The 27252-nt window shown below is 33.0% G+C and overlaps 2 protein-coding genes across 2 annotated transcripts; both read right to left on the bottom strand.

Moving 5' to 3' along the window:
* Positions 1-1197: 1197 nt before the first annotated feature.
* Positions 1198-11017, bottom strand: LOC129915954 (MTRF1L release factor glutamine methyltransferase). Its single transcript, XM_055995680.1, has 5 exons — positions 10774-11017; positions 6553-7070; positions 6248-6484; positions 5885-6096; positions 1198-1315 (listed from the first exon to the last, which is right to left on the bottom strand). The coding sequence occupies exons 1-4, from the start codon at positions 10948-10950 to the stop codon at positions 6036-6038; spliced, it is 993 nt and encodes a 330-aa protein (XP_055851655.1). The 5' UTR covers positions 10951-11017; the 3' UTR covers positions 1198-1315; positions 5885-6035.
* A 2766-nt stretch (positions 11018-13783) lies between these two features.
* LOC129916990 (chromodomain-helicase-DNA-binding protein 1) lies at positions 13784-26938 on the bottom strand. Its single transcript, XM_055997291.1, has 9 exons — positions 25963-26938; positions 25293-25393; positions 24750-25206; positions 24577-24680; positions 24346-24480; positions 16634-20953; positions 16330-16560; positions 16015-16161; positions 13784-14433 (listed from the first exon to the last, which is right to left on the bottom strand). The coding sequence occupies exons 1-9, from the start codon at positions 25969-25971 to the stop codon at positions 14184-14186; spliced, it is 5754 nt and encodes a 1917-aa protein (XP_055853266.1). The 5' UTR covers positions 25972-26938; the 3' UTR covers positions 13784-14183.
* Between the last annotated feature and the right edge of the window lie 314 nt (positions 26939-27252).

Here is a 27252-nt window from a genome sequence, read left to right as displayed (position 1 = left end):
CCCTCGAGTATTTTGTGCTCCTATTTATTTTTTTATTTTATTCTTTTGTATAAGAGATAGAAAAGTGGTGGTATATCCTTATGAAATGTATCCGCAATCATTTTCCATAGAGAAAAAAGGCTGTTGTTGTTTTTTTTTTTATATATATTTATAAAAGAATAGAAAAAGGACGTATGGGATCGGTTGGGATATATCATCTATTTCACATGAAAAGCCAATTTGAAATCACTCAAGCTTAAAGAAGAGCAATATAGTGATTCTTTTTAAAAGAAGATATCAAGAACAAAAGACAAGTTATGTTGTTGATGGTGGATATACATTTTATACATACCTATGTTGTATATTCATTCAATGTATAATGTAGGAAAGTGGTAAAAAACTATACCTATAATAAAAGAGACAAGATAGATAAGTTGAGCTCATTTTACAACAAAACGGTCGCCCCCATACACAGGTGGTTAACATTGGTTTTTAATGGAGTGTACTATTAAAGAAGGTGTGAATATAAAGGTGGGATGATGGTTATTTTTGTAATGTTCTATTCATAATGAATGATAGGTAGATGGTGTAATAAAGTCATAAATGGGTTAAAGATTTAAGTAGGTATATAAATTTGAGTGACGTAACACGTTAGTACGAAAACAATGAACGTGGCTGACACATTTTTTCTCGTTTCCTGCCATGAATGAAAAAACTATTTTTATTTTTACAAATAGTCTGACTAATAGTTAAAAATTCGCTATATTTATAGCGCATCCTATAAGTTCTAAGACCTTGAATATTGCAATTGGTAATACAAACCAATTTTCTTGTTTTCATTTTTTTTTTCTAATTAACTGCCAAACGGATAAAATGCATATTTGTATTCAACACTTTATATAGATTTTGTCAATAGCGTTAAAGTGCATTTCAAGTGCAAAATATGATGCTCTTTTATTTTTCCTGAGTCTGAGGAACTATTTCTTGAATATCCAACCGAAATAATAACTCTTCAGACTTAGAAAACATTACAGAACATTATATTTTGTATTGCTACATTGATTGTAAATATTCAGTTCACATCAAAAAATTAAATATTAATCTTAAAAAAAAAACACAAGATAAAATGTTTCTTGAATAAAAAAATATTATCATTATATTTATATAAAAAAATAATATACATATTTATTAATGTATTGTCTTTAATATTAAATTTACAAACAAAAAAAAAACAATCACCAGTCCAAAACCTTAAATGAGGCAGGTTGTAATGGAATTTTAGTTGATTTATACTGCAAATGGTGTAAGTTGAGATTATTAAAACAACTTGTGGAATCTGGAATATAAAAAAAAAAAAACAACGTCCTTATTTTTTTTAAGTGTATAACATTTTAAAAAATTTAAATAAAATTTTAACCCCGATTTATTCACTCTCCATTATATTTAAAGTCACCATTCGGAATGAGAAATCAATAAAATCACATACAAATTTTAAAATAGCGACTTGTGAATTAATTCTGGCTAAAAACCCTTTTCGTGAAACGAAACTTGAGCCACGGGTTGTTTGAAAGTTCCCAAACCTCAAGGTTCTTGCAGGAGATACCATGAGACATTTACCGTGAGACATTTGCCGTGAGGCATTTCCCGTGAGACATTAACCGTGAGACATTTGCCGTTAGACATTTCCCGTGAGACACTTACCTTGAGACATTTGCCGTGAGACAAGTCGTATAAGACATGTCCCATGAGACATTTCCCGTGAGACATTTACCGTGAGACATTTGCCGTGAGGCATTTCCCGTGAGACATTAACCGTGAGACATTTGCCGTTAGACATTTCCCGTGAGACACTTACCTTGAGACATTTGCCGTGAGACAAGTCGTATGAGACATGTCCCATGAGACATTTCCCGTGAGACATTTCCCGTGAGACATTTGCGTGAGACATTTCCCGTGAGACATTTCGCGTGAGACAGTTCCCGTTAGACAAGTCCCATGAGACATGTCCCATTTGACATGTGCCATGAGACATGTTCCATGAGACATGTCCCATGAGACATGTTCCATGAGACATGTCCCATGAGACATGTTCCATGAGACATGTCCCATGAGACATGTCCCATGAGACATTTCCCATGAGACATGTTAAATGAGACATTTCCCGTGAGACATTTACCTTGAGACATTTGCCGTGAGACATGTCCCATGAGACATGTCCCATGAGACATGTCCCATGAGACATGTCCCATGAGACATTTCCCGTGAGACATTTACCGTGAGACATGTGTCGTGAGACATGTGTCGTGAGACATTTCGCATGAGACATTTGCCGTGAGACATTTGCCTTGAGACATTTCCCGTGAGACATTTCCCATGAGACATTTACCGTGAGACATTTACCGTGAGACATTTGCCGTGAGACATTTCCCGTGAGACAAGTCCCATGAGACATGTCCCATGAGACATTTCGGTAAAAATCTGCACTTGGTTTTCAGTTTTATCTTCGAGTCTACTCAAATAATTTTTGATAATAGTAACTCTTCTCTTGGTGGAATTTTTAGACCTTAAAAATCAATTGAAAATTAGCATTTTTCCAATATAAAAGAATGATTTGTTTTTGGGAAAGTTAACATCATTAAACTTTTATTTTGTATCTGACTTTTGTGCTGAACTCGAATCCGAAGTCAAAATAAACTTTTTTTTTTTTTTAATATTAACTATGCGTTGGGATAATGCAAAAAATGCGTTTTTACTGTTTTTGAGGTTATGTTTTATAGTACCGGTTTCTTAAAAAAAAATGTTTTCTGTCAAAAACTGTGAGCAGAAATATAACACCTTTTTTATGAGTAGCGAATCTTTTAAAGAGGGGCATTTTTGAAGGTCGAACATTTTTACAAATATTACATTTTGAAGGTAGTGCATTTTTGAGGCAGGGAACTTTTAAAGCAAGATCAATTTTGAAGGAAAGTTGGCCATTTTTAAAGCTAGAGCTTTTTTGAAGAAAGAACATTTTCTTAAGTGCAGCCTTATAGTCCAGTAATTTTAGGTTTTATCTGCGGAAAAATTCCTACTGGGCTGAATTTTGGTATACAGCTTAATGACGGCTTTGTTATGAAGATGTGAAAAATCGACATTGATATCGTGTCCGCGTTAAGAGTTATAGGGGTCAAAAGGTCACAAAAACTGGTTTTTCACGATTTTCAGCAAAATGGTAAGTCTTATCAAAAAATTTTCAATGCAAGAATTGTAGACCAGATTATTATATATAAAAAGTGTCATGACACTTTTTTTCCTAAGACCCACCGTTTCTTAGGTATAACGATTCAAAAAGTTGAAGTTTAGTTGTAATCGTCATAATCCTATTCCTGAAAAAAAAACTCCTAACTGAAAAGTTCCTGAAATTTCATTATTTTTTTAGCTTGAATTTCGTTCCTCAACTGTTAAGAATATGGGGAAACCAAAAAAAAAATGGAAATTTTCGCCATTTTTCCGATTGGGGCCCTTCTCCCGAAACCATTTCCCTGGGAATTTTTGTTTAGAATATGTCTGAAAATATACAGGGTGTGCAATACAGAATGGACAACCCTAAAACGGCTTATAGCTACACTTATGATTGTTCTAAAAACAGATAGAAAAAAGTTCTATCGCAACCAGTTCATAAAATATGGACTTTTTTTCGTTCAGTGTATTTTAAATTTTATCATCTTATGTTTTCGTTCACTACAACCACGAATGAATGAATTTTATTTATTTCTTTTTTTTATAATTTTCTACAATAATTGGATGAGTACATCAACACTTTAAAATTTTCATAGCTATTGCACATTTTCGTAAAAAAAAATTTGAAATCTGTTTTTTGATGCAAAATGTAAAAAAAGTATTTTATGAAAAATTTTAAACACCTATGGTATAAAATAAATCTATAGAAACCTAGGTGGCCATCTTTCTTAAAAATATTCTCCTTATACCAGAATATTTTTAAGAAAGTTGACCACCTAGGTTTCTATAGATTTATTTTATACCACAGGTGTTTAAAATTTTTCATAAAATACTTTTTTTACATTTTGCATCAAAAAACAGATTTCAAATTTTTTTTTACGAAAATGTGCAATAGCTATGAAATTTTTAAAGTGTTTATGTACTCATCCAATTATTGTAGAAAATTATAAAAAAAAGAAATAAATAAAATTCATTAATTCGTGGTTGTAGTGAACGAAAACATAAGATGATAAAATTTAAAATACACTGAACGAAAAAAAGTTCATATTTTATGAACTGGTTGCGATAGAACTTTTTTCTATCTGTTTTTAGAACAATCATAAGTGTAGCTATAAGCCGTTTTAGGGTTGTCCATTCTCTATTGCACACCCTGTATATTTTCAGACATATTCTAAACAAAAATTCCCAGGGAAATGGTTTCGGGAGAAGGGCCCCAATCGGAAAAATGGCGAAAATTTCCATTTTTTTTTTGGTTTCCCCATATTCTTAACAGTTGAGGAACGAAATTCAAGCTAAAAAAATAATGAAATTTCAGGAACTTTTCAGTTAGGAGTTTTTTTTTCAGGAATAGGATTATGACGATTACAACTAAACTTCAACTTTTTGAATCGTTATACCTAAGAAACGGTGGGTCTTAGGAAAAAAAGTGTCATGACACTTTTTATATATAATAATCTGGTCTACAATTCTTGCATTGAAAATTTTTTGATAAGACTTACCAATTTGGTGAAAATCGTGAAAAACCAGTTTTTGTGACCTTTTGACCCCTATAACTCTTAACGCGGACACGATATCAATGTCGATTTTTCACATCTTCATAACAAAGCCGTCATTAAGCTGTATACCAAAATTCAGCCCAGTAGGAATTTTTCCGCAGATTGGGCTTAAAAATGACTAAAATGACTGGGCTATTATTGAAGTTAGCGCATTTTAAAAGCTAAAGCGTTTTTTGTAAGAAGGACATTTTCATAGTTCGGGTAGGGCATTTTTAATTAAGGGAATTTTTAAAGTTTGATCATTTTTGAGGGAACTGCATTTTTATAAGGGTATTTTTGAAGGTAGTTCATTTTTGAAGGTAAGGCATTTCTGATGGTAGGGCATTTTTGGATGTAGGGCATTTTTCAAGGTAGGGCATTTTTAAGGTAGGGCATTTAAAATTTAAGGTAGGGCATTGCCCCTCAATAGTATCATGGCTTTAGTCGTAGTAGAAATTTTTTCTAGTTTCGTAATCCGTGGTTTTTTTTTCGATTTTAGTCAGTGGAAAGATTTTATTTTTTTTATTTTATGTTTTCGTCTCTCTTATCGCTGGGAGAAAAAAAAGTTTTCTGGAATATTTGTATTTGCAATGCACCTCCATCAAAGGAAAAAAAAATTTTTGGCTTCTTTGAATGTTATTGGAAGTGGAAAAGGTATAACCAATAACCATGCCCCTCTTAAATACAAGTGCAACATGAACTAGTGTCGAATATTGCTCATAATGAAAACGGAATACTGACTAAGCACTGACTGGCCATCGTCCTGTACCTTTTTTGTTTTTCGGGGACGAATGCATCTACACTACACAATTTTCTTCGACCAAAGTTTTTCCCCTTGGGTTTTTGGCCACATTATCAGAGAGAGAGAAGAATTTCTTCAAAAATACTTTTAAAATGTATTGAAAATTCGAAACGGCTCAGGTACACCTATCGATTTAAATTATATTGACGTGATGCCACTTTTGTGATCATCACACCGCCCAAGTTAAAACATATATATTTTACGACCTAATGCAATTCACGTACAAAATGAAATATTCAACAAATAAATTCTATAAGCTTTTGTTATTTGTTTTTAAATTAAAAAAAATCCCTTATACCATTAAAAAATTATTTAAATAAATAAATACAAATATGATAAAAGTACTCACGAATAAAAATTATTGTTTTAAACAATAATAAATGATGATGAAGGAACATAAAAGTTTTGTGATGTTTGTGAGGTTGTGAATAAAATTACAAAACACATAAAACACAAAATGAAACGAAGTTTAAATTAAAATTGCCAATTGAAATTGAAGCTTAAAAGCTTGTATATGTAAATTGTAGCTGATCTTCTTCAAGAGTTCTTGAGAAATCATAGCTGAAATAATAAAGAAAAACACATTAATACTATTTATTTAGATTTGAGAATTTTTTATTTTGTTTATTTTGTTTTTTTTCTTTTTTTTTTCAAATGTTACCACTAAATAAACTACACAGGTACTTTATTAAAAGAAAGATTAAAATCTTACACTTTTGCTATTTCAACGAATCTCTCTTGTTTATATTGATCTTTGTATCCATTTAAATACTGAAGTCTACCCTCATATTGGGTATTGATAATTGTTTGAACCAGAGGTGGATGGGAGCTGCCCAATTCCATCCATAACTTTCCGCCAGTAACCAAGTGATTGCTTGCAACATCACAAACACTTCTAGCCACATGCAATCCATCTTGTCCTCCAATTAATGCATTTGAGTTTTCATACCTTCAATTTAAACAAACAAAAAACATTTATTTTTTATACAAATTTTATATATTTTTACAACAACTTACACTTTAACTTCTGGTTGAAGTAATGGAAACTCACTATTCTTTACATATGGTGGATTTGAAATAACAAAATCAAATTTAGAATTTTTCAATTCTTCAGGTACTAGAGCTTCCTTGGTCGTAGTGTGAAGATATGCGGTAAATCTATCGTCAAGATTTTGTAATTTGGCATTTTCAATTGCCAATTTAGTTGCAATTGCACTACGTTCCAAGGCAACAGATGTGGCATTTTTCATTCGATGAAGAATTGCCAGTGAAATTGCACCACATCCACAACCAACTTCGAGCAAAGTGAATGGTTTTTCTTTGTCGAACTTCTCCAAGAGCAATCGAACAAATTCTTCAGTTTCTGGGCGAGGTATGAAGACTGTTGGTTGCATTTTTAATGTCATATCCATGAAATCCCATTCGCCGAGAATGTATTGCAAAGGCATACGAGCAATTCGACATTCGACTAGGCGTTCGAATTCTTTGTACTCGTCCTCGGACATCTGTACGTCTTCGTATTTGTTGACAGTGCTCTGAAAACAAAAAAAAAAAATGTTGAAATACGTAACTTGTTATAATTTAACTTTGCGTTTTAGACGCTCAGTAATAAAAATAATTAAGATTATTTTTGAAGGCAATAATGTCCTATTTAAAATTACTTTTTGCAAAGCTTCTTTATAGATTTTTTTACTCTTTTACCTGAAAATGTTTCATTTAACCAAGAGAAGTTAAAAAGTTATGGATGGGTGCAGGTATGGAAGGAGAAAAATACAAAGCTCAATTATTTGGTGGTAAAAATTTCAAAAATTGGAAATTTCGTTGGATTTCAATGCTCGGGAAAAATGATATCGAGGGATTTGTATCTAAGGACCCACAGAAAATTCTAGATGCCTAGCCAAGGGAAATAATCAAATTGTAAAAATAGAAGAAATGCAAAAAAATGATCAATAACACTGCCCAACAGACAAACATTTTCCAGACCGTTGTTTATCATTTCTTGCTAAATGAAGGGTGTTGATTCCGAAACAAATATTAGTTTTTATTCTAGCAGCTCTAGTTTTTAAAAATAATTCATACATAAAAATGAATACAAATTTATACAATTTTTGTTTTTACTTTTTTTATTTAAAAATTGTATTTTTGTATTTTTATTTTACTTACTGAACCGAAACAATACATTCGAAATAAATTTTTCCAGCTTAACTTTAAATACGTTTATGATAAGAAAAACTAAAAAAAAATATTATGAAATTACAAGTTTGATTTTTATGCTTATTAGTGAACCCAAATAAATTAGTTTCCATAATTTTTTTCTGGAAAATGTAACATTTAAAATAAGCATAACTTAAAAATTAGTACCAAATTACCCCCAAAATGTGAAAAACTAAAATATTAAAAAATAAAATAGAGCTCCAACAAATAAATGAATGTGATTTTTAAGCTAACTGACTCCAAATACATTCCCCCGAATTTATAAACGTTGTATAACTTTATACAACTGCTTAAATTTTAAAAATGTGATCAAAAACCTTGTTTATTGTTGTCTTGTAGCTGTTAAACTTATACACAAGAATAGATTGTCTTAACCGCGAATAATGTGATTATTATTTTTATTAAATAAAGCATATTTCTAACAATTTGAAAAAAGTAATGCAGTGTATAAGTATTCAAAAATCTAATAAATACGACTGATTAAGTTTAATATAAATTAAAATAAGGAAAACTTAAAAATTAGTATGAATATGCCTACAAACATGAAAAATTAAATATTTTAAAAACTAGCGCTGCTAGAAAGAAACTAATATGATTTTTGAGCTTACTGAACCCAAATCCATAACGTTTGATATAAATCTTTCTGGAACATTTTAAAAACTTGAAAATTGCTGGCCAGTGATAATCCATCGAATAGTAGATAGACATCTCGAATACTTTAAGTATAAATTAAAGGCAAAATCGATCGTACTTTCGAGATAAAGAGTATAATGTCTTATTCGTAAAATGGTTGTCTGGTAACTTTTCAGTTTTCGGAAATGCAAAGGCACAAATTTGGAAAGGTAACATCTCTTTTCTGTAGCTGTAAGCAATGGAAAGCTGCATGAGCTATACATTGAAAAACGTAAAGTCGAGTTTGCTGAAATAAAATATGCTGCAAAAAGTCTTGGTTTATGGCACCAATGAATGGAACACTCAAAAACTACCGACATTTTGAAATTGATACGAGCTTGAACCGTAAATGGCTTAGATATGTTAGATAATAGCTGTGTTTTATTTTTCTCGTGATCCAGATCAGATCATTGTTTTTATTAGCTTTACAACAAAAGTAGGATTTTGTTTTGTTATTGTTTCGCAAATAAATTCATGATCTGATCTAGATCACGAGGAAAATAAAACACAGCTAATGATGGCAAGTAGTACTTTGCTAATCTTGTGTAAATAACAGCGAAGTCGAAGGCAATATATAAGAACAGATAATCAAGAGTGATAGATGTGAAGCTGCTGATATCTAAAGGCCTTGATGATGTGTCTTCAAAAGTTCGTATACAAATGCGATCTTCGACTTGGATGTCGTTTGCATTGCTTGGTCCTTGCCATCATTATCTAAGATACCTAAGCAATCTACAATTCCAGCTCGCATAGTCCGCTCGTGACGTTGTTGGAACAATAACACTGACTAATTCCAACAAGCAGTATGTTGTAACATTTACTGATGATTTTACTCATTTTGCAGTTGCTTACTTATTCAATGAAAGTACATACATGCTTTTCAAAAAACGACAGAGAAGAATATCACTCCGTCAGAGTTGTGGTATGGTTGACGACCAAACGTAAGAAACTTACCGAGTGTTTGATTGTGCAGCTTGATTTATTGATTAAAATTTTGCAGATGTACTGCGACCTATAAGATATATTGTGTCCCCTTTTCAAGCTAACCTAATTCCTTTCAGGAAATTGAGAATTTGGGGTGTAATAGTGTAATTTTACCTCTTCGATCTGGTAGCAAGAGCAACCCAGGTGTTTGAATCTTTGCTCTATGATAGCATTGCAACTGCCCAGAATATGATGTTTTATCCTGTTCATTACAGAATCTAAATGCAGTATTTACTAGGCCTAAAATGTTAAGTTGCCAGTGCCCCGTGAGGAGACTAGTGATAATCCTGATGTTGTTCCTACTAAGATATTATACCGGGTTTGAAACGCTCTTGGTTGTAGTTCCCGAGAAGCATTTTAGCCTCTTCTAGTTTTTGTAGTTCTGCTCAGTTTTTTGCTCTCTTAGTCTCATCTAGTTTTATTTTATTTTATTTTATTTTTAATAACCCCTATTCCGCAATACGGTTCGTTTCCCATTAAAGGGGAACTTTCTCCCGTTATAAAGAGTCTGCATCCTCGTTCCGCTGGACACCAACCCAACGTCCCCAGTTACCCGTGGAGAGTGCCTTTGTTTATTTTGCCAAGATTTAAGTGCTTTTAAGGCAGCTTGACTATCAGACATAATGGCAATATTATTTTTTTTTTTTTCGGTGATTTAATTTGAGGTTTATTCCTGCACATTTTGCAATGGCATTTGGTCAGGGTCAGGATGTATAGGAACTAAGTCAGTCGTCAAGTTTTAAAATTTGTTTACGAATTGTAGACTCAGTGATTGAATGCATGGTGTTTTAAGAAAAAGATACAACATCCTACTGTACGAATTGTACAAGGGCACTAACATAGGCAAAATGTACTTCCTCGCAGAAGAGGAAGTCCTCGCAAGTAGAAAAGGACTTCAATCAACTGAGCGTGCGAAACTAGAAGCACTTGGTTAATTGGATTGAGCTGGCTAGAAAAGCTTGTTGCTTAAAGCCCAAAATCTAGATACAATGGATTGTAGCGCCGCCTTTAGGCGCTGCGCTGGTCCGTCTAAGTATGTATTCTGTCGAAGTAACCAAAAAAGTCGTCTTTAATGCAATCAAACGGTGATTATTAAGCAGCGGCTGAGTAAGTTGAAAACTTTACCCAAGAGGCTGAGGCTGGGCATATAGTCTAAAATTGAGTGTAATCACCACATCGAAAATCATTTTATCAACTGACTTTAATCGGGCCGTCTCAGAGTGTGACGAAAATTCAATTCGCCGTAAACTGTTTGCCTGTGCATTTTTTAATACTTTTCATCAAAACAAATTGAATTTTTATAATTTTTCATCAAACAAAATATCAATCAATAAATTGGAATTTATTTAATTGAAAAAAAACACTTACGAAATTCTTTTTGATTACATGTGCAACAATGCACTTGAGGTTAAAATCGATGTCGCCGACGCCAGCTTCATTTAGTTTAGACTTCCAACTGTCCAAACTATCACGAATATCAACCATACGTGCAGTTGAAAATGTACGCATTTGTCGTACAGTTTGGAGTTTAAATAATTTAAACATTTTGGTTTTTATTTAATAAAGAATTTTAACCAACAAAATAGGAGAACACACTCCACTCGAAGAAGAAGACGACGGCGAACAACGAAAACAAAAACAGCTGACTGTCAAAATAAAAGACCACTGCACAAGGTTGCAGCGAAAATGAAGTAAAATTGCTTTACAGACAAAATTTACAGTGAGGCAATGAATGCGTTGATGGATTATTTTTTTTTAATATTCATGTCATACTTATAAATTTTTAAATAAATACAAAGTCGACATCTGGGTTCATAACAATTATTTAGGATCACAGTACACATAATAAGGTAATAGGGGGGTTCACATGGACTAACTTACTGGACAGACCGAATGTCATTTGGCCTGATGGGCGAATTATATTTGTCGTTCACACTCATCAGACAATTTTCATCAAAACCCATTTTTCAGCTTATTTTTAATGTATCTTTACCCTATTCTGGTCTCAAATTAGAGAGAATGGATTATCACTGTCTGCCGGAAAGGACATGTCGTTTAATTGACAAACATGTCCGTCCGACCACCAAAAAATCAAATTTTTTTGAAAACCATCCGGCAAACCGGACAGGCCGTCGGATGAGTGTTCACATTATCAAAACAGCATCAGATCAGACCAAATTGTAGCTGGTCTAATATCTTCCTAATATCTTTCGAACGTTGTCAAAATTTGTTTGTCAAAAATGGGCACCAATCTGTCAGGTCCTCGTAACTCCAACTTTTTTTGAAAATGACTTTTAAATGCCATTTTGTATGTGTCAGTCATTCCGTGAACTCTAGTGTCGTTTTCGATTGGTTTCACTCGAGGATTCACTTGTTCTGAAATCCAATAAAACGGGTTGAATCACTTTCACTCAAAAATTTGAATTAATTTATTTTTTGGCAAACGAATGACATGGTTTTAGGCCGTGTGTGAATTGCGTTAGATAGTTAACACCGTGTACAATTTTTGACACTATTGAGGTGAAAATGTGTGAATTGCGTTAAATAGTTAAATTCGTGTTAAATTTTTGACACTATTGAGGTGAATAAAAAATTTTTAGCTGTTAAAAATTTACTGGGCTCTGGGACCTGGGTAAATTTGAGTTAAATTTTTTTTGCAGATGGTTTTGTTTTTTTTTATTAAAAAGGAGTATCATGGCATACAAAAATTTAAACAATAATGCATATACATATGTAATTTCAATTTCAGAAAACAATTAATTCTTGAATTAAAGAAAACAAACAGATTGAGTTTTTTTTTTGGCATTTGTATATTCATGTATTAGTACTTCACTTTGAAATCAAGAAGAGAATTTCTCTTCTCAAAAACGTTCAAGCTGTCATTTTCATGCCAATAAAATGGTTTCAGAAGGCTTCTGAACGCTTCTGGACGACCAATCGAAAACGACATAAATAGACGTAAATTCAAATTTTGTAAAGCACTTTACTGCCCAACTACTCTGTTGTTTCTCTACTCTTTTGTAAAATTTTGATTTTGGGAGTTACGTACGAGGTTTCCTTATTAGGCCGACGATATGTAAATGGTAGTCATCCCTGATTTACGACATTAGTATTCTACTATGAATACAACCAATATAATGAAAGAATTTGCTTTTTATTTCCTAAGGCTAGTCGTAGTATCATTTTGTTTGCCGAAACATTGGCAACTTTACCAGTAGTTGCTAAATCCAGCATTACATAATTACCTTCCCTAAAGAAAAGTAAAAGTTTTTGAGGTTAAAAAGTGCTGATTTTCCTTGAAAACAATTAAAAACAACAATTTTTTCACATTTTATAATATAAATTTTTATTTATTTTTATTTTTCATTTTCTTTGTTAAATGTTTCAATATTTACACGAAAATTATAGCAAACTATTTGAAAAACAAAAAAAAATATATATATTAAAATAAAATAGAAACAAAAAAAAAACTTGTAGAGTTTAATTTTTTATAATTTTTTATTTTTTTTTCCTTCTAATTCCAAAGTTTTTTTTTTAATTTTTTTTTCTCTTAATAATTTTATTTGTTTTAATTAAAATTAATTTATTTACAGCACTTACATAATTATTTCCTACTTATAAATGTTGATTTAACTTAATTTTAAAAAAATTTGCTTCTTGTTTTTTTTTTTTTGTTTATACATAAAATGTATCTTTAAATTAAAATTTAAATAGAAATAATCATTGATTAGACCGTGTTATTAACATTAGTACTTGATGTGCAATATTGCCTATATTTTGGGGGAGCAAAGGGGCGGGCAAAAATTGTCACTTATCATTCCATAATTTTTGTTTTTTTTTTTTTTTGTTTATAATATAACGAGCTTATTTTTTTTTTTTGTTTTGTTTTAATAAATATACGCTTATTTTGTCAGTATTGTTTTTTGTTTTTCGTTCTACAGTAGATATTTTAAATACAAAAGGAAATTTTATATCTTTTGTGGTGTTTTGTTATTATTGCTGTATTTTACATACATAAGCATTTTTAAGTATATTTCTTTTTTTACACAATCATTTTGATACATATTTTTTGTTTAAATTTTAATAGAAGAAATGCGGCTATACAAACTTACTTAAGTAGAAAAATAATATTCTAGTTTTTAATAGAGATATACAGAGGAGGAAAAATTTTAAGATTTAAAAACAAAAAAATAAATTTAAATAAAATGAATTATTTGTCTTACATGAAAAACAACGCAGGCATAATAAAATAATTTTAACCCTAAACGGTAATTTATTTAAAGTTAATACATACTTTTATTATTTGTTTTCATTAGTTTTTTTTTTTTAATTTTGTTTTTATTTATAAATAATATGCGATTGATAGATTTAATGTTTGTTCAATTTTTTTTTTTTTTTTTGCTAGTTTTTGAATATTTTACTCAGACTACCGTTATTATTCATTTTTAGTAAGAAATTAATATTTATACAAATAATCTTAAAATTGCAGCTCCTCTAGGACACAGACAGATTACAACAGGTTGTGTAGCGTCTGTGAGTGCATATTTATGTGGATTGAAAGAGACCCTTAGAACTTTTTTATAACTAAATAAATTTAAATTAAATAATATTTTTTAATTGTTTCTTATAGTTGTGTGTTGTTTATGCATGAAGAATTATTAAATAGTAACTATGCAAAAAGTTCTTTTTTTTAGTTTGAAATGAGAGTTTGTGGTGTTTTGATTTTTTTTTTTGTGGGTTAATGGGTGATGGATGAAGAAGGAGGCAGAGTTCAACTTTTACGTTTGAGGAGGACGTCTGTCATAATCGCCACCATTTCCACCTCCTCCACCGCGACGATAATCAGGCGGATAGTCAAGCATTCGGCCGTCTCGCGGCCAATCATTTGGTTGCGGGGGATATCTGTTGTCTCGGTAGCCATGTGGAGGCGGTGCATTAGGTTGAGGAACACCATTCGCCATGTAATAGTTTTGAGGCGGCATATAATGACCAGCATAGTTTTGAGAAGGCGGATGGGATTGTTGATATCTATGAAATAAATAAAATAGAGAAGTGTGAATTGAGAACATTTTTTTTAATTTAATTTTTTTTTTTTGTTTTTAACAAACAAGGTCTCATTGGTACTCCTACTATAAACTTACATCTATGCTAATGAATAGCTCATATGGGCTAAAAGCAAAGAAGGAGTTAATACAGAATACATTGACTAACCCAGAAAAGTAATCCTAAACAGTGATTTTTTATCGAACAAAAAGTATCCAGTTACTGCTATGGTACCGATAGATTGAATCGATAAGAATTTGAAAAAGAATGTTCATCTACCGAAAACGAATTTGAAAAGAAAATTTTACTTAATTTCTTAACTACAAGTAGAGCTAACAAGCGGGCACCCGCTACAATAGAATTGCAAGATAGAAGCTTAATTTGAATAAAGATGTTGAGGCGAATACCATACAAACCGAAAAGATTAAATGTGCCCTTAATTATGAAAGTGGATTATGTCACTGCTAAAAAAAACCGATTAAAAATATCATAAATCTTATAATAATTTTAGGTTTTAATTTCATTTAGAAGCGAAATTGCAGTAAATAGACGTTTTTATTATTCCTTTAATTGTTTCACCCTTCGTTGGACTGAGTTGCAGATCTGCAACATACTATATTTCACTGTATAAAAAATGTATGTATCTTTTTTTTCTAAGTCCGAAGAAATACCATTAAATTGTTTAAATAAAATTATTAAATTAGTTTTTCTTGAAACCGTGCAAAAAGTGACTTAGTTCATAATTATGGGAACAAATAGCTAAAGAAGTCTTGACCAGAAACATACACGAAGTCATTTGTGCTATTTGTTTGAAGTAAAATATAAAAACTGTGCTAAGAGTATTTAAACATTTAAGGATTTTCCTTAAGAAGCAAGAATGGACTGTAAAAGATCTTAACAATACCGGTTTTGCTTTATCAGAAAGAGGTCTTGATATTGTTAACATCAACATTTAGAGAAGAAAACTGACAAATTGTAATCGGATAGCTGGGACTCGTAAAGTGTTTGCCCACTGAGCACTGACTTATATGAATATAGCGACCCTAATCGGTGAAAATAGAATTTAACTAACTCTTTGAACTCTTTGTGCAAATTACTTCAGAGTCTTAAAGGTTCAGAAAGAATTTACCCTAGACTTTAAGACTTTAAAAGTAATCCTAAGTAATTAAGAACAATATTTCTCCAATGCTATTAAACAATTTTTTTAGTTTCTCAGTCTAATTTTAAGTTTTCGGGGACTATAATAGATTGGAAGACATAATGTCTAAATCTTTTTTATTTTTTTTTTTTTGATATTATCACAGGAACACAACTGTCATTGAATTAACCAAGAGAATAAAGGAATTATTCACCAAAAAGTAGCCTGTGGCTTGAACTATCATAACAGAGGTTTAGGGTTAAAATGCACCGTACAATACCTTGAATATTTGCGAGGATATGCATCTCTTGAGGAATTGAAGAATACATAGGAACGGTTAACCTTTTAAGGCCAAGATGGTTCGATTCTTTATGAACTCGTTGTACCAAAAATTAACTTAAAAAAAAAATTGCATTAAAAGAACTTACCTTCGTTTTTCAGGTCTTCTATCACGATCTCTGTCTCGGTCTCGATGATCTCTGTGATAGCCATGTTGATGATTATTTCTACCACTGTAACCATCATAACGATCACCACCACCACCTCTCTTATTGAAGTCACCCCCACTGTTATATCTGAAAATATAAAATAAAACAAAATTAACATCGGATATCATCCCTTGTAAATTCTATTTATAGCGTCGATATGGGTTCTGAATTCGAAGAAATTCAATTTATAAAAATTTGTTTCGTTTAAGTCAACTCATAACGTTTGTTTGTTTGTTTGTTAATTACAATACCAACCTTTCTCTATGATTCCATCGATCTGATTCAACATACGGTGAGTTTGTTCGGCCATCTGAATAACCGCCGGGCATTCGTTGATTCGAGCCTGGATGTGTTCGATTATTAGGTGTTGTCGGAGATGTAATTGAGTTTCTTCTGTCACGATTGGGTGTTTCGGGATTATTCGATCCGCCACCAAAGTAATCATCACGTTTTTTTCGTTCGTCCTTTTCGCGACTATCTCGACTTCTACAGAAAGAAAAATGAAAATAAACATTTATTAAAATCAAATAAAAACATACACATGTAATTTTTAACAAACCTTCCATCCATATTGGCTCTCTTAAAGTTCTTCGAATCACCTTCGCTGTCTCCACGTTTACGCTTTGGCGGAGAATCGCTGTTTGAATTCAATGATGTACTGAGTGCCATTGCTGAGGCTACTGCAGCTGCCGCCGCTGCACGATTCTTTTTATCTTTTGCAGCTGCAAGGTCCGTCTTTGCTGCTGCCTCCTTAGCTTCTTTATCCTTTTCCTTCTTCTTTTTCTTTCCAGGTGACTTCGCACTCTTTGCCGTTGATTTGCCGTTCTGATTCTTTTCTTTCTTTGCAGAGGCTTTACCGCCAGCAGCACTAGGTGCAGCTGAACTGTCGGCTACTGCCGCTGTCGTCGTCGCTGACGACTTCTTCTTCTTGCCACCTTCTTCGCTCAATTTGAGCGCATGCTTGTACAGTTTGAACAATTTTTTCGCATCAAACTCTGTGAATTTCGACACAAAGTACCACAAATTACTTCGCCATTCCTTAACCTTATCCGGATCCTTGTATTCATTCAGACACACGTCGATTTGTTTGCCTATACTCAGCAAACATTCTCGAGTGTGGTTGACCTGTTCTTGGTTGGATAGTGTTGAATCAGGACGATCCAGTGCTTTTAGAGCCTTCTTTACAGGTCGCATTTTCTCCTTGCACTCGTTGAAAATATTCGGATCTAAATCTCCGAGTACTTCCAGTGCTCTGGGTTCATTGTTCGCTGTAAAGTGCATTGGTTTATTTTCCGAGTCTTTCTTCTTGGACTTTTTCTGTTCTTTGTTGGCTTTTTTTGTTCTTGTTTTCTTTGGAGCAGCTTCTTCAGACGCAGCAGCAGCAGGTGTTTTGCCAGCAGATGTATCCGGTGCATCGGTAGCTTCCGCGGGTTCTTTAGCTTTTTGTTTTTTATCTGTTTCGGAGGCTCCACCCATTGACACATCCTCAGCGGCAATCGATTCCGAATTTGACTTTTTCACATCCGCTTTAGGTTCTTTCGGTTTTCTCGTTCGCTTTTGTCGCGTTACGCCCTTCTTTAGCTCGACATTCTTTTTTATAATTTTCAGCAGGTATTCGGCTCTCGATTGTAAATGCTTGGCTTGCGGTTTCTTTGAGTCATTTGGAAGAATTTTTTCGGTAAGGTTCAACGATGGATCCATTTTCATTGCTTCCCATGAACCAATTCCGTATTGATAGATTCCACACAACAGTCTGGAGTCTTCTTCTTTCGCCCATTCGACATCGAAATTCGCCGGTCGCGTCTTAACATCTAGTTGCCACGCAAGACGATCTTGCGCCGCAGCTGGAATTATCGTATTCAATGGTTTCAGCTCCTCTTCACAGGACAATAGAGTCTTGGCATTGAAAGAAACACCGCCGAATTTCAATGAATATGTGGCTCGACTCTTTTTCTTTGCCGCTTCCTCACCCGCCGATACAGGTTTTGGCACATCAACATCTTTGTGCTCCTCTAAGAATTGCACACATCGATCGTGCAGCATTTGTCCAATCCGCCTCAGCTCAGCTAAAGGCTTTTCTTGCAATTCTGCATCACATGCTATTGCCTCTAATCTATCAAGGGGTGAAGGGAATTTCTTGTAGCTTTTTATAAATCGCCTCAATTCGGCATCGGTAAAACCTATAATCTTTTCCTTCACTGGAGGACGACCTCTCTTCTTCGGCCGATCATCTCCGCTCGCATCACTACCCTCATCTGTCTCAGAATCATCCTTTTTACTGTTCTTTCGCTGCCGCGGCGTATCCCCAGCATTCATGGCCACCTTCCTACGGGGTGGCAAGTAGAGATCTTCCATTTCCTTATTCCTCTCTTCACTTTGTATCGTGTTGCGGAAGTCCTCAGGAATAATATCGTCCCAGTCTTTAGTATCTTCGTTGTTAGGATCATCATTAGCTTCCGCTTTAGTTGTGTCTGGTTCTTCCTCAAACGAAACAATACTCGCCACTTTAAATGCCGACAGCAGATCATCGCCCGGCATCTCAGGGTCTTCGTTGCGGGTTTCGGCACGTCGCAAAATCTCATCGATATCACAAACCAAATCATCATCGTTCTCCTGTTCGTCCTTGAACAACTCCTCGGCACCGAATTTCAAAATCGCCGACAGATCGTCTTTATTGAAGGGAGTACTTGTCGATGAGCTGTTCTTATCCAAAACCGTCCTGCCCGTCGTATCCATCCGCTGGATAACCAAGTGATCGAGGACCATCTTTTGTTTCGCTCGCTCCACAATATTCTCTTCAACAGATCGCGCCGTTACAAGCCGATAAATGTTAACCTGATTCTTTTGACCGATTCGATGTGCTCTCGCTTGAGCTTGCAAATCGTTTTGCGGATTCCAATCGGAATCAAATATAATCACAGTATCAGCGGTGGCTAAGTTAATACCCAATCCTCCCGCTCGCGTTGAGAGGAGAAAACAGAAATCTGTACTGTTCTCGGCATTGAAATGATCGAGTGCTTGACGTCGCATTTCACCTTTAATACTGCCGTCCAGACGTTGGAATGAAAAGTGCCTCTTCTGCAGGTAATCGGCCAAAATGTCCAGCATCCGGACCATCTGGGAGAAGATCAGCACCCTGTGACCGGTTTCTTTCAATCGGCACAGCAGCTTATCGAGTAGAACCAATTTGCCGGAACCCTTGAGCAGTGTTTGCAGTGCTTCGTCCTGCAACATGCCGGCCAGCTCGAATTCCGAAGGACGTATAAGTGCGGCATGGTTGCAACACTTCTTCAACTCAATCACAATATTGAGGAAAGTACTTGTGGAACCTTTGGTACCTTTGCGCAAAGCGTTAAAATTTTTCGTTAAAATCCACTTGTAGTACTGTTTCTGGACTGATGTCATTTCCACACGCAATATTTGCTCCACCTTGGCCGGCAGACTCTTTTCGACATCTTTTTTGACTCGTCGCAGGATATATGGCTCCAACTGCTCGTGCAGCTTTGTGTAACCCTTATCGGCAGCGTTTCCATGTTCAATTTCGAAATTCTCCCATGTGTCGAATTTCTGTGGCATAATAAAATGCAGAAGAGCCCACAGCTCTTTGAGGGAATTTTGTAGCGGTGTGCCTGTGATCAGCAGCCTATGATTTGTTTCAAATTCCTTGAGACTTTTGTATAGGAGTGAATCGTCGTTCTTGAGACGATGCGCTTCGTCTACCAGCAAAGCCGCCCACTGAAGGCTTCCCAAAAATGCTTTATCTTTGAGAACAATCTCGTATGTGGTGAGAATTGTGTTGAATTTGAGCCTTTTCGAACCGTCAAATGACCACTCGAATTGCCGAATCATTTCTCTGGACTTGACATCACCAAGATAAGTTACAACGTTCATATCTGGCGCCCAGAGAATAAATTCACGTTGCCATGCAGTCATTGTACTGAGTGGGACAACACACAAAAACGGTCCATACAAATGGTGACCCTTGAACAAAGAGTACAGGAAACATATTGTTTGGATGGTCTTTCCCAGACCCATTTCGTCAGCCAAAATCACCGAGTTTTCTTTACACCACGAGTGTATCAACCAATTTACACCATCCATCTGATAATCTCGAAGTACTAAACCTTCTGCCAGGTAGTCGGGCTGAGATTTCATCTTGTAGAACTTTGGCCGGTTTCTCAAGACTTTGCAGTGCCGCGATGGCGAACACTTGGAGAGTTCACGATCTGTGAACTCTTGGGCAGTTTGTTGCCACTTTTTCATGACTAAACTTCCATCTTCCCAGGTTGCCTCCGAATAAGGCAAAGATTGCCACTTACACAGATATTCAGATGTCCCATCGGGCTTCTCATTCTTTGCAATTATTCTATCGATGTTATTGTAACTCTTTAGCAGATCATTCTGCAATTCCAGTTGACATTCAAAGTAGTCAATGTCCTCGGGACCGGCATATTTGCGCCAATAGTCGATATCTTGTTCGCGTTTGATAAAATTATCAAGCTTTTTCATGCCTTTGACTTTTTGTTCTCGCAATGATGCCTCCGATTCCCATGTATTATGAATGTATGACCAGCCTTTCCATTTGATATAATATTGCACCTCAGTGTTTTCAGTATCATCTTCATTGCAACCCTCATTCGGATCACCATTCTCTTCGATTGCATAGATTGTGGTGGGATTGCCAGTGACACCTTTCTTTCCATTTCTCCTCGCCACGATGCGTTCGATAGTTTCACATTTTTCTTCTTCAACATTGGCATCCAGAGCTGGAATTGTCTCATCACCATACTCAACTTCGAGTAAGTCTTCGGAATCGGTTTTATCATCTTCACTAGCTTCTTTGTAACTAACCGCAGCTGCAGCTCTACGAGTACCAAATCTAAAAATTGTAAATAAAATTATATTTGGGGTTAAGTTAATGATAACTTTAAATTGGAGAACCAATTAAATGGTAAAATTTCTTTAACGGTTTGAGGAGATGTCAGTCGGCTTTGAGGCAAAATTAATAAATATTTATTTTTTTATAAAATATTCACTTACAAACTTGTAGCTTTGCTGAAATAAAAATAAAAAAAAAATGGATACAACACAATTTAATTGAGCAGAAGAATACAGATGGTCATTTAAATGTTATTTGATCTACAACTCTATGACGAATAGGCGAGCAAACATTAACAGTTGATTGGGCAATTTTTTTTTTTTTTTTTTTCTTTTAGAAAATTTAATTAATAAACCATTCAATATGAATGTGTTTAGTTCTGAATGCAAGAAGTAGGTAGTCTCTCATTTAAAGTAAACGATAACGAATAGATGAATTGGATAATAATTTATGGGGTGTTCAGTAAATTTCTTCTAAATTTGAATTATAACTTTCAAGAAACACCCTAATAGATGTATGCATGTATCGTCCATAGTTAATTAAGATCGATCTCAAGTAATGTTCTGAAAAGTGAGAAAAGAGTTCGATTTCTTTTTTTTTTTGCTTATGAACCTATGTACATATATCAACAAGAAGTAGAGGTTTGAAGGGTAGTGAATTCGAATCCGATGTCAGAAATTTTTGTATTAGTTTCCGTTTTTGAAACATTACCGTTATAAAATGCAAAAAAAAAAAAAAAAGATTTTGACTGTTTTTGAGGTTATGCTTTAATGTGTGGTAATTTATTTTAACACAATTTGTAATGGTGTCTATAAGAACTGTTTTTTTTTTTAAACTGTTTAAGCTTTGCAATATTTTTTTTTTTTTATCGTCCGAAGTAATAACCTAAAGACTAACTTAAGTTAATCTAAAGTTTATGTCACTGTTCAAGAAGATTTTTGCCATATGAGATAATAATCATCTTATTCTCAATTCACTGTACCAACAAAAAATCTTTCCTATCTTTCTATTCCTTCTAACTAGTGCCGTGCAGTTGCATTTAAAAGACCTTAGGTCTTACAGGCATATAGTTAAATTATTATTATTATTATTATTATTAAGAACCACGGTATCCTTTTTTTTAAAGGTTTTAGGGGTGTTGAACTTGAATCCGAAGTTAGAAATATTCTATTAGCATCCGTTTTTGCAATATTACCGTACGTAAATGCAAAAAAAAGTGTTTTTTTTATAACGGTAATATTTCTCGAGCAACAAAAGAGATATCGCAAGATTTAAACAGTTTTTGAAGGAACCGCGCACATTTAAAGTCAGCAATGTGCAAAGTAAGAGACACAATAATGGCGATTTTGAACGAATACCCTCCAAATTTTACTCTTTATGAAATTAAATGCTTTGAACACCATTCTCACAACTTTTTACAACTCTTTCTATTTTTTGTATAGGTTTATCCAAGGTTTGAATGCAGATGCAATTTTTTTGTTCTAACTATACCATTGTGCCCTTTATATCACCAAAAATGTGTATTGTTTTAAGAAATATGTAAAAATAAATATTATTTTACCAAACGCAAATGCAATTGTCACAAACGAAAATTATGCAATTGAATTTTCCACTGGTGAAAAAAAAGATTAAAAGTGTAAAAAAAATATTGCTAATCCGTTCCTCATTTTAGGATTAAATTCGATATTAAGACGAACGCATGAGGAGAATAACAGAGGTGTCTATAATATAACATTTTGTTAAATTGTTCATTATTGTAATGTTTTGTTTGATTGCTATATCGGTTTTTGCTCTAAAAACCTATACCATTATTAATTTTTATTATTTTACGTAAATCTGCTTTTTGTATTAAGGTGTTGCTCCTGTTAAATTTTGCATTAAAACATTATATCGCCGGCTTAGAGTAAAAAATAGCTAACTACACTTTTTTATAAGAAGAGTTTTGTGTATTTTCATACTTGCAGGCAGCTGCTCGGTAATCAATTTATATTGAAGGTTTTGAATGAACAACAAAAACCTGAAAACTTGTTCGGGGTTATGAATTTACAAGTGGCAGCGGTGGATTTTCAAAAGTTCAAGCCCAGCTCGGGCAATTTTCAAAAATCAATTGAACATAAGCGACTTAGCACCACTGAAAGGAGTCTGATGATCGGGTTGGTCCCCGTGAAATAGCTATAACTCCAGCCTATGAACTTGGTGGTAACGCACACAAGTTGTTGTTGTTGTTCATTCAAAACCTACACTTTTTTATTTTTAGTTCAATGCGATTTTTTTCATTTGTTTACATATTACATAAAACACGTAACAGAAAAATTGTTAAAAATTTGTAAATTGTATTTGTTAAAAAGTTCAACGAACTAATAAACTTTATTATTATTATTATTATGAAAAAATTGAATTAAATAAATAGTATTTTTTTGTAACTAAAACGCACTTGTTATAAATAAAATCAATTTAAATGTTAAAACTTATTAACAATATTTTATTTTATGTAAGCATTATAATTTTAATATTACATTAATAAATTGTAATAAAAATAATATAAATATTTTACTTACCACTTTCTTCCTAAAAACAAACTTAATATAAACTAATTTACATTTTTTTAAATAAAGAGAAGTTTGACAAAATTAGTTATCCGGAAAGGCTTTGCTGTAGCGATATAAAAACCCACAAGAATATGAATGCGTTGTGAAAATATGTATTTATTTATTATAAATTATGTATGTAGATATTATAAAAACTAAGTAAAAGTGAAAAAAAAAACAATTGTTAAATTTAAATTTATTACTTTATGAAAATTAATAAAATTTATATTTAATGCGTACATTCAAATTTAAGTTCTTTTATGAATTTATTAAGCTCAAAGATGTTTTATCTATGATCGGCGTTATTTGTATTTATTAGTCTTATCTTCGGAATTGATCTTGTTTAAACTAAATTTATAAAAAAAAAAACCCTACAAGTAATTAGGTATATTGAATTTTATAAAATTTGTACGGGCTTATTTGAAAAGAATAGTTAGAACCTTTTCTGAAATAGATCAACTACAATTAGTAGATTAAGACTGTTTTTAGTTCCTAAATTGATCGTTAATATAAAAAAAAATTATTATAAAATGAAGTAATGGGTTTTCAAATAAACTTAGTATAAACATTGTTTCAAATCACTTTCAATTGAAAAACTTTTCAAAAAAAGTTGCAAAAAGTTCAGAAAAACTATTAAAATTACAAAAATATAAATAAATTTGAGTAAAAACACTTACTTACCTTTGAGAATCACTAAGAAAAGAAGTAAAAAATATACATAATTCTATGAAAAAGCCACAACATCTCCTCAAAACCTATATATTTTGAAAGAAAGGCTAAACACATATCAAAAAAAAAACTCACCTTTTAGCATCATCTTCACTATCATCCGTCGAATAATGATTCTTTTTTCGTTTCTGCTTACGATTGTTATTATGATTTCTTCTCCCTGAGCTATGATCACTATCATCATCACTATCACTGCTTTCTGATTCCCAACTAAATCATGAGATAAATAAAATAAGAGAAGAAAAAAGGAAACAAATTTGTCACAAAAAAACACTTGTTATAAAAACACTTTCAAAAATCATTTACTTTTGTTTCTTCCTTTTAGTTTTCTTAGGAGGTAAACTAGAAGTCATCGCAGGTTTTCTAGCTACTCGAGATGGTTTCTTCGGTCGATAGTCTTCTTCTTCTTCCTAAAAGAATGGAGGAGAAATATTCCTTCATTAAAAAGACTCTATTCCAGATTTTACAAAAGATCTTACACTACTACTCGACTTTTCCGATGAAGACTTCTCCTCCTCTGACTTCTCCGAACCGGATGAATCATTTGAAACATTATTATTGACAGTATTCTCATCTTCCTTCTCACTGCCATCTCGTTCACCATCATCATCATCGTCACTTTCTTTGTCAGCTTGATCGTCTTCATCATTCGAATCAGAGTCATTAGAACGCGATGTATCCTTTTCTCCATTTACCGCTGTATTCTCTTCCTCCGAATCATCGGAATCCTCTTCAGAGAATCCATTGGTCTTTGTGTCATCTTGTTCCTGCTGATGTGTGTCCTCGTTGTCATCGTCATTGTGCGATTTCTCGTGAGTTGACGGTGCCTCAGACTCAGCATTGTCATTGGCAGCATCTGCTGGCGCTGGAGATCTTCTTCCCCTCGAACTTCGATCACTAGATCCTCCAGAACTCGACGAGGAACTATCCGAATCACTATGAACAACCACACAACAACAAATTAGCCAACAAATCTCGATAAATTCAACAAAAATTGAGAAAAATTGGCCAAAATAACCCACCTATCTGATCCGGATGAACTGCTACTTGCTGACAAATTGTTGTTTCCACGATTATCATCGTTTTCCTCCGATCCAACACTATTGAAGGATTCATCGTTTTCCTTTAAGTAAACAAAAACAAGACAATGCCAATCAAAACAATGCTTTTGCAAGGCTATTTCCTTTCAGGCTTCAAAAAGTCCCCCAAAAAAAACCTTAGAAAAGATGTTGGCTATAAAACCAATTACGCAGTATAAAACAGATGTTACGCAATCAACTAACTTGACCAAAAAACGTTCAAAAATGATAAAAAGGATATTGTTTTGGCGGGAATTAGTTAGAAATAACGAATTGAGTAGAAATTTCAAGTTAAAATTGCAAAAAAGGGTCCCCAATGGATTTTCAAAAATCCAACACCTCTGGACGCACAAATTCATCCAGAATCTAAATCCATCGAAAAAACAATGAAACAATCAAGGATAATTGATAAAATTAAGGATTTTATCAAAATAGTCCCTAAAATTGGTCTCAAAGTGGACTTTTAGAAAAGTCTTAATAAATCATAGTAAAACCACACCCATTTGAAAAAATTTATCACCATTATAAAGTAAAAAACACAATTTATTTGAAAATATTGTTTTTATTTATTTTAAACAATTATTTATAAGTTTTTCATTATATTTTAACTTACCTGGTTCATGATATAATTGAAGAAAATTAATTTTCCTTATCGCAGACATTAAACATTCAAGTAAAAATCAATTAAATTGATAGAATACAATTAATCGGTTTGATTGTGATAATTTTTGTTGATTTTTATGCACTTTTTATTTATTTAAATTTGAAAATTAGAAAAATCTCCAACAAAGCAAAAATTTTCAATGGTCTTTCAACTTTTCATCTTGGACGCCATTTTGTCATACGAGAGTGGCGAATTTAATTTTTTTTTTTTTTCGTTTTTATTTTTCGAACATGAAGCTACGCGCTGCGCTGGGTCGGTTCGGTGATGGTATACTAGGTAGGTTTCATTCACAATAGTCATGCATACAGTCATATATATACACACACACACACTCGTACCACATACAACCCAGAGTTGGTTTTTTTTTTCTTCTTGTTGAAAATTAAAATTAATTTTTTTTTCTTGTTCGTATTTCTTATGAAAAATTCTCAATTATTTAAATAAATTTTATTGAATTGATAATTTAATGCACTTGTTTTGTTGGGTTTTATTGTTTTGTTTTTATTTTATTTTGAGTTTGAATGGTGGTAAAATATTTGGCAAAAGTAACTGTATAATGAGACACATCCAACACCAATATCGACTTGTACGGCCATTTTAGAAATTTTTATTCTTGCAAGAAATTTCAATTTCGAAGCTGAATGTGGTGTATAGTTGTAGCTGTAGTGTTGAAGGGTAGTGTGAGTGAGTGAGAAGAACGACAACGAGTTGTTGGGTTTTTTCGAAGAAGAGGAGGTATGATGTGGGGAAAACAGTTCAGTGTGTCGTCTGGTGATTATTGTGAATTTGTGTAGTGACGAATACAGAAAACACATATAGGAAAACTACAAAACTTTGTTTTGGTTTTACAAAGCACCTGTTAAGAAAATTTTTTGATAGAAATTTCTAGAATAAAATTATTTAACTTTATCGAGAGGAAATAATAGAAAAGATTATTTTAAAAATATTTTAAGGTTTTTATAAAAAAAAATAATACATTTCAAAATTTTTACTCAAACCTTTTTTCTTAAAGATAATCGAATTTCCATAAATTAATTTTCTCGATAAAAAATTTTTCTTAGGGTAAGATACTGAATTTTCAATGGAAAAACTTGCTCTTATATGTGTTTTTTTTCCTATCGATTTTGTATTGCAAATGGCGGAGAGTCGAGTCTAAAGTCCATGAAAAAATATGAAAATAAAATTTTCAAATAAGAAAAAAAAAATATAACTGCGTATTTAACTTACGGCGCATGTGGG

Source organism: Episyrphus balteatus, chromosome 3 (genome assembly GCF_945859705.1).
Source record: "Episyrphus balteatus chromosome 3, idEpiBalt1.1, whole genome shotgun sequence".
Classification (NCBI taxonomy): Eukaryota; Metazoa; Arthropoda; class Insecta; order Diptera; family Syrphidae; genus Episyrphus; species Episyrphus balteatus.
This window is presented reverse-complemented; position numbering and strand designations above follow the sequence as displayed.

Bases quoted from the DNA above. Each gene is read 5' to 3' on its own strand.
- LOC129915954 (XM_055995680.1), bottom strand. From the start codon at position 10,950: ATGTTTAAATTATTTAAACTCCAAACTGTACGACAAATGCGTACATTT. The intron at 6,485-6,552 runs GTAAGTTGTTGT...TTTAAATTGAAG, and splicing joins CTTCAACCAGAAGTTAAAGT to GTATGAAAACTCAAATGCAT. The intron at 6,097-6,247 runs GTAAGATTTTAA...TTATTATTTCAG, and splicing joins TTCGTTGAAATAGCAAAAGT to CTATGATTTCTCAAGAACTC.
- LOC129916990 (XM_055997291.1), bottom strand. The intron at 24,681-24,749 runs GTAAGATCTTTT...CCATTCTTTTAG, and splicing joins CGGAAAAGTCGAGTAGTAGT to GAAGAAGAAGAAGACTATCG. The intron at 16,162-16,329 runs GTTGGTATTGTA...TTATATTTTCAG, and splicing joins CGATGGAATCATAGAGAAAG to ATATAACAGTGGGGGTGACT.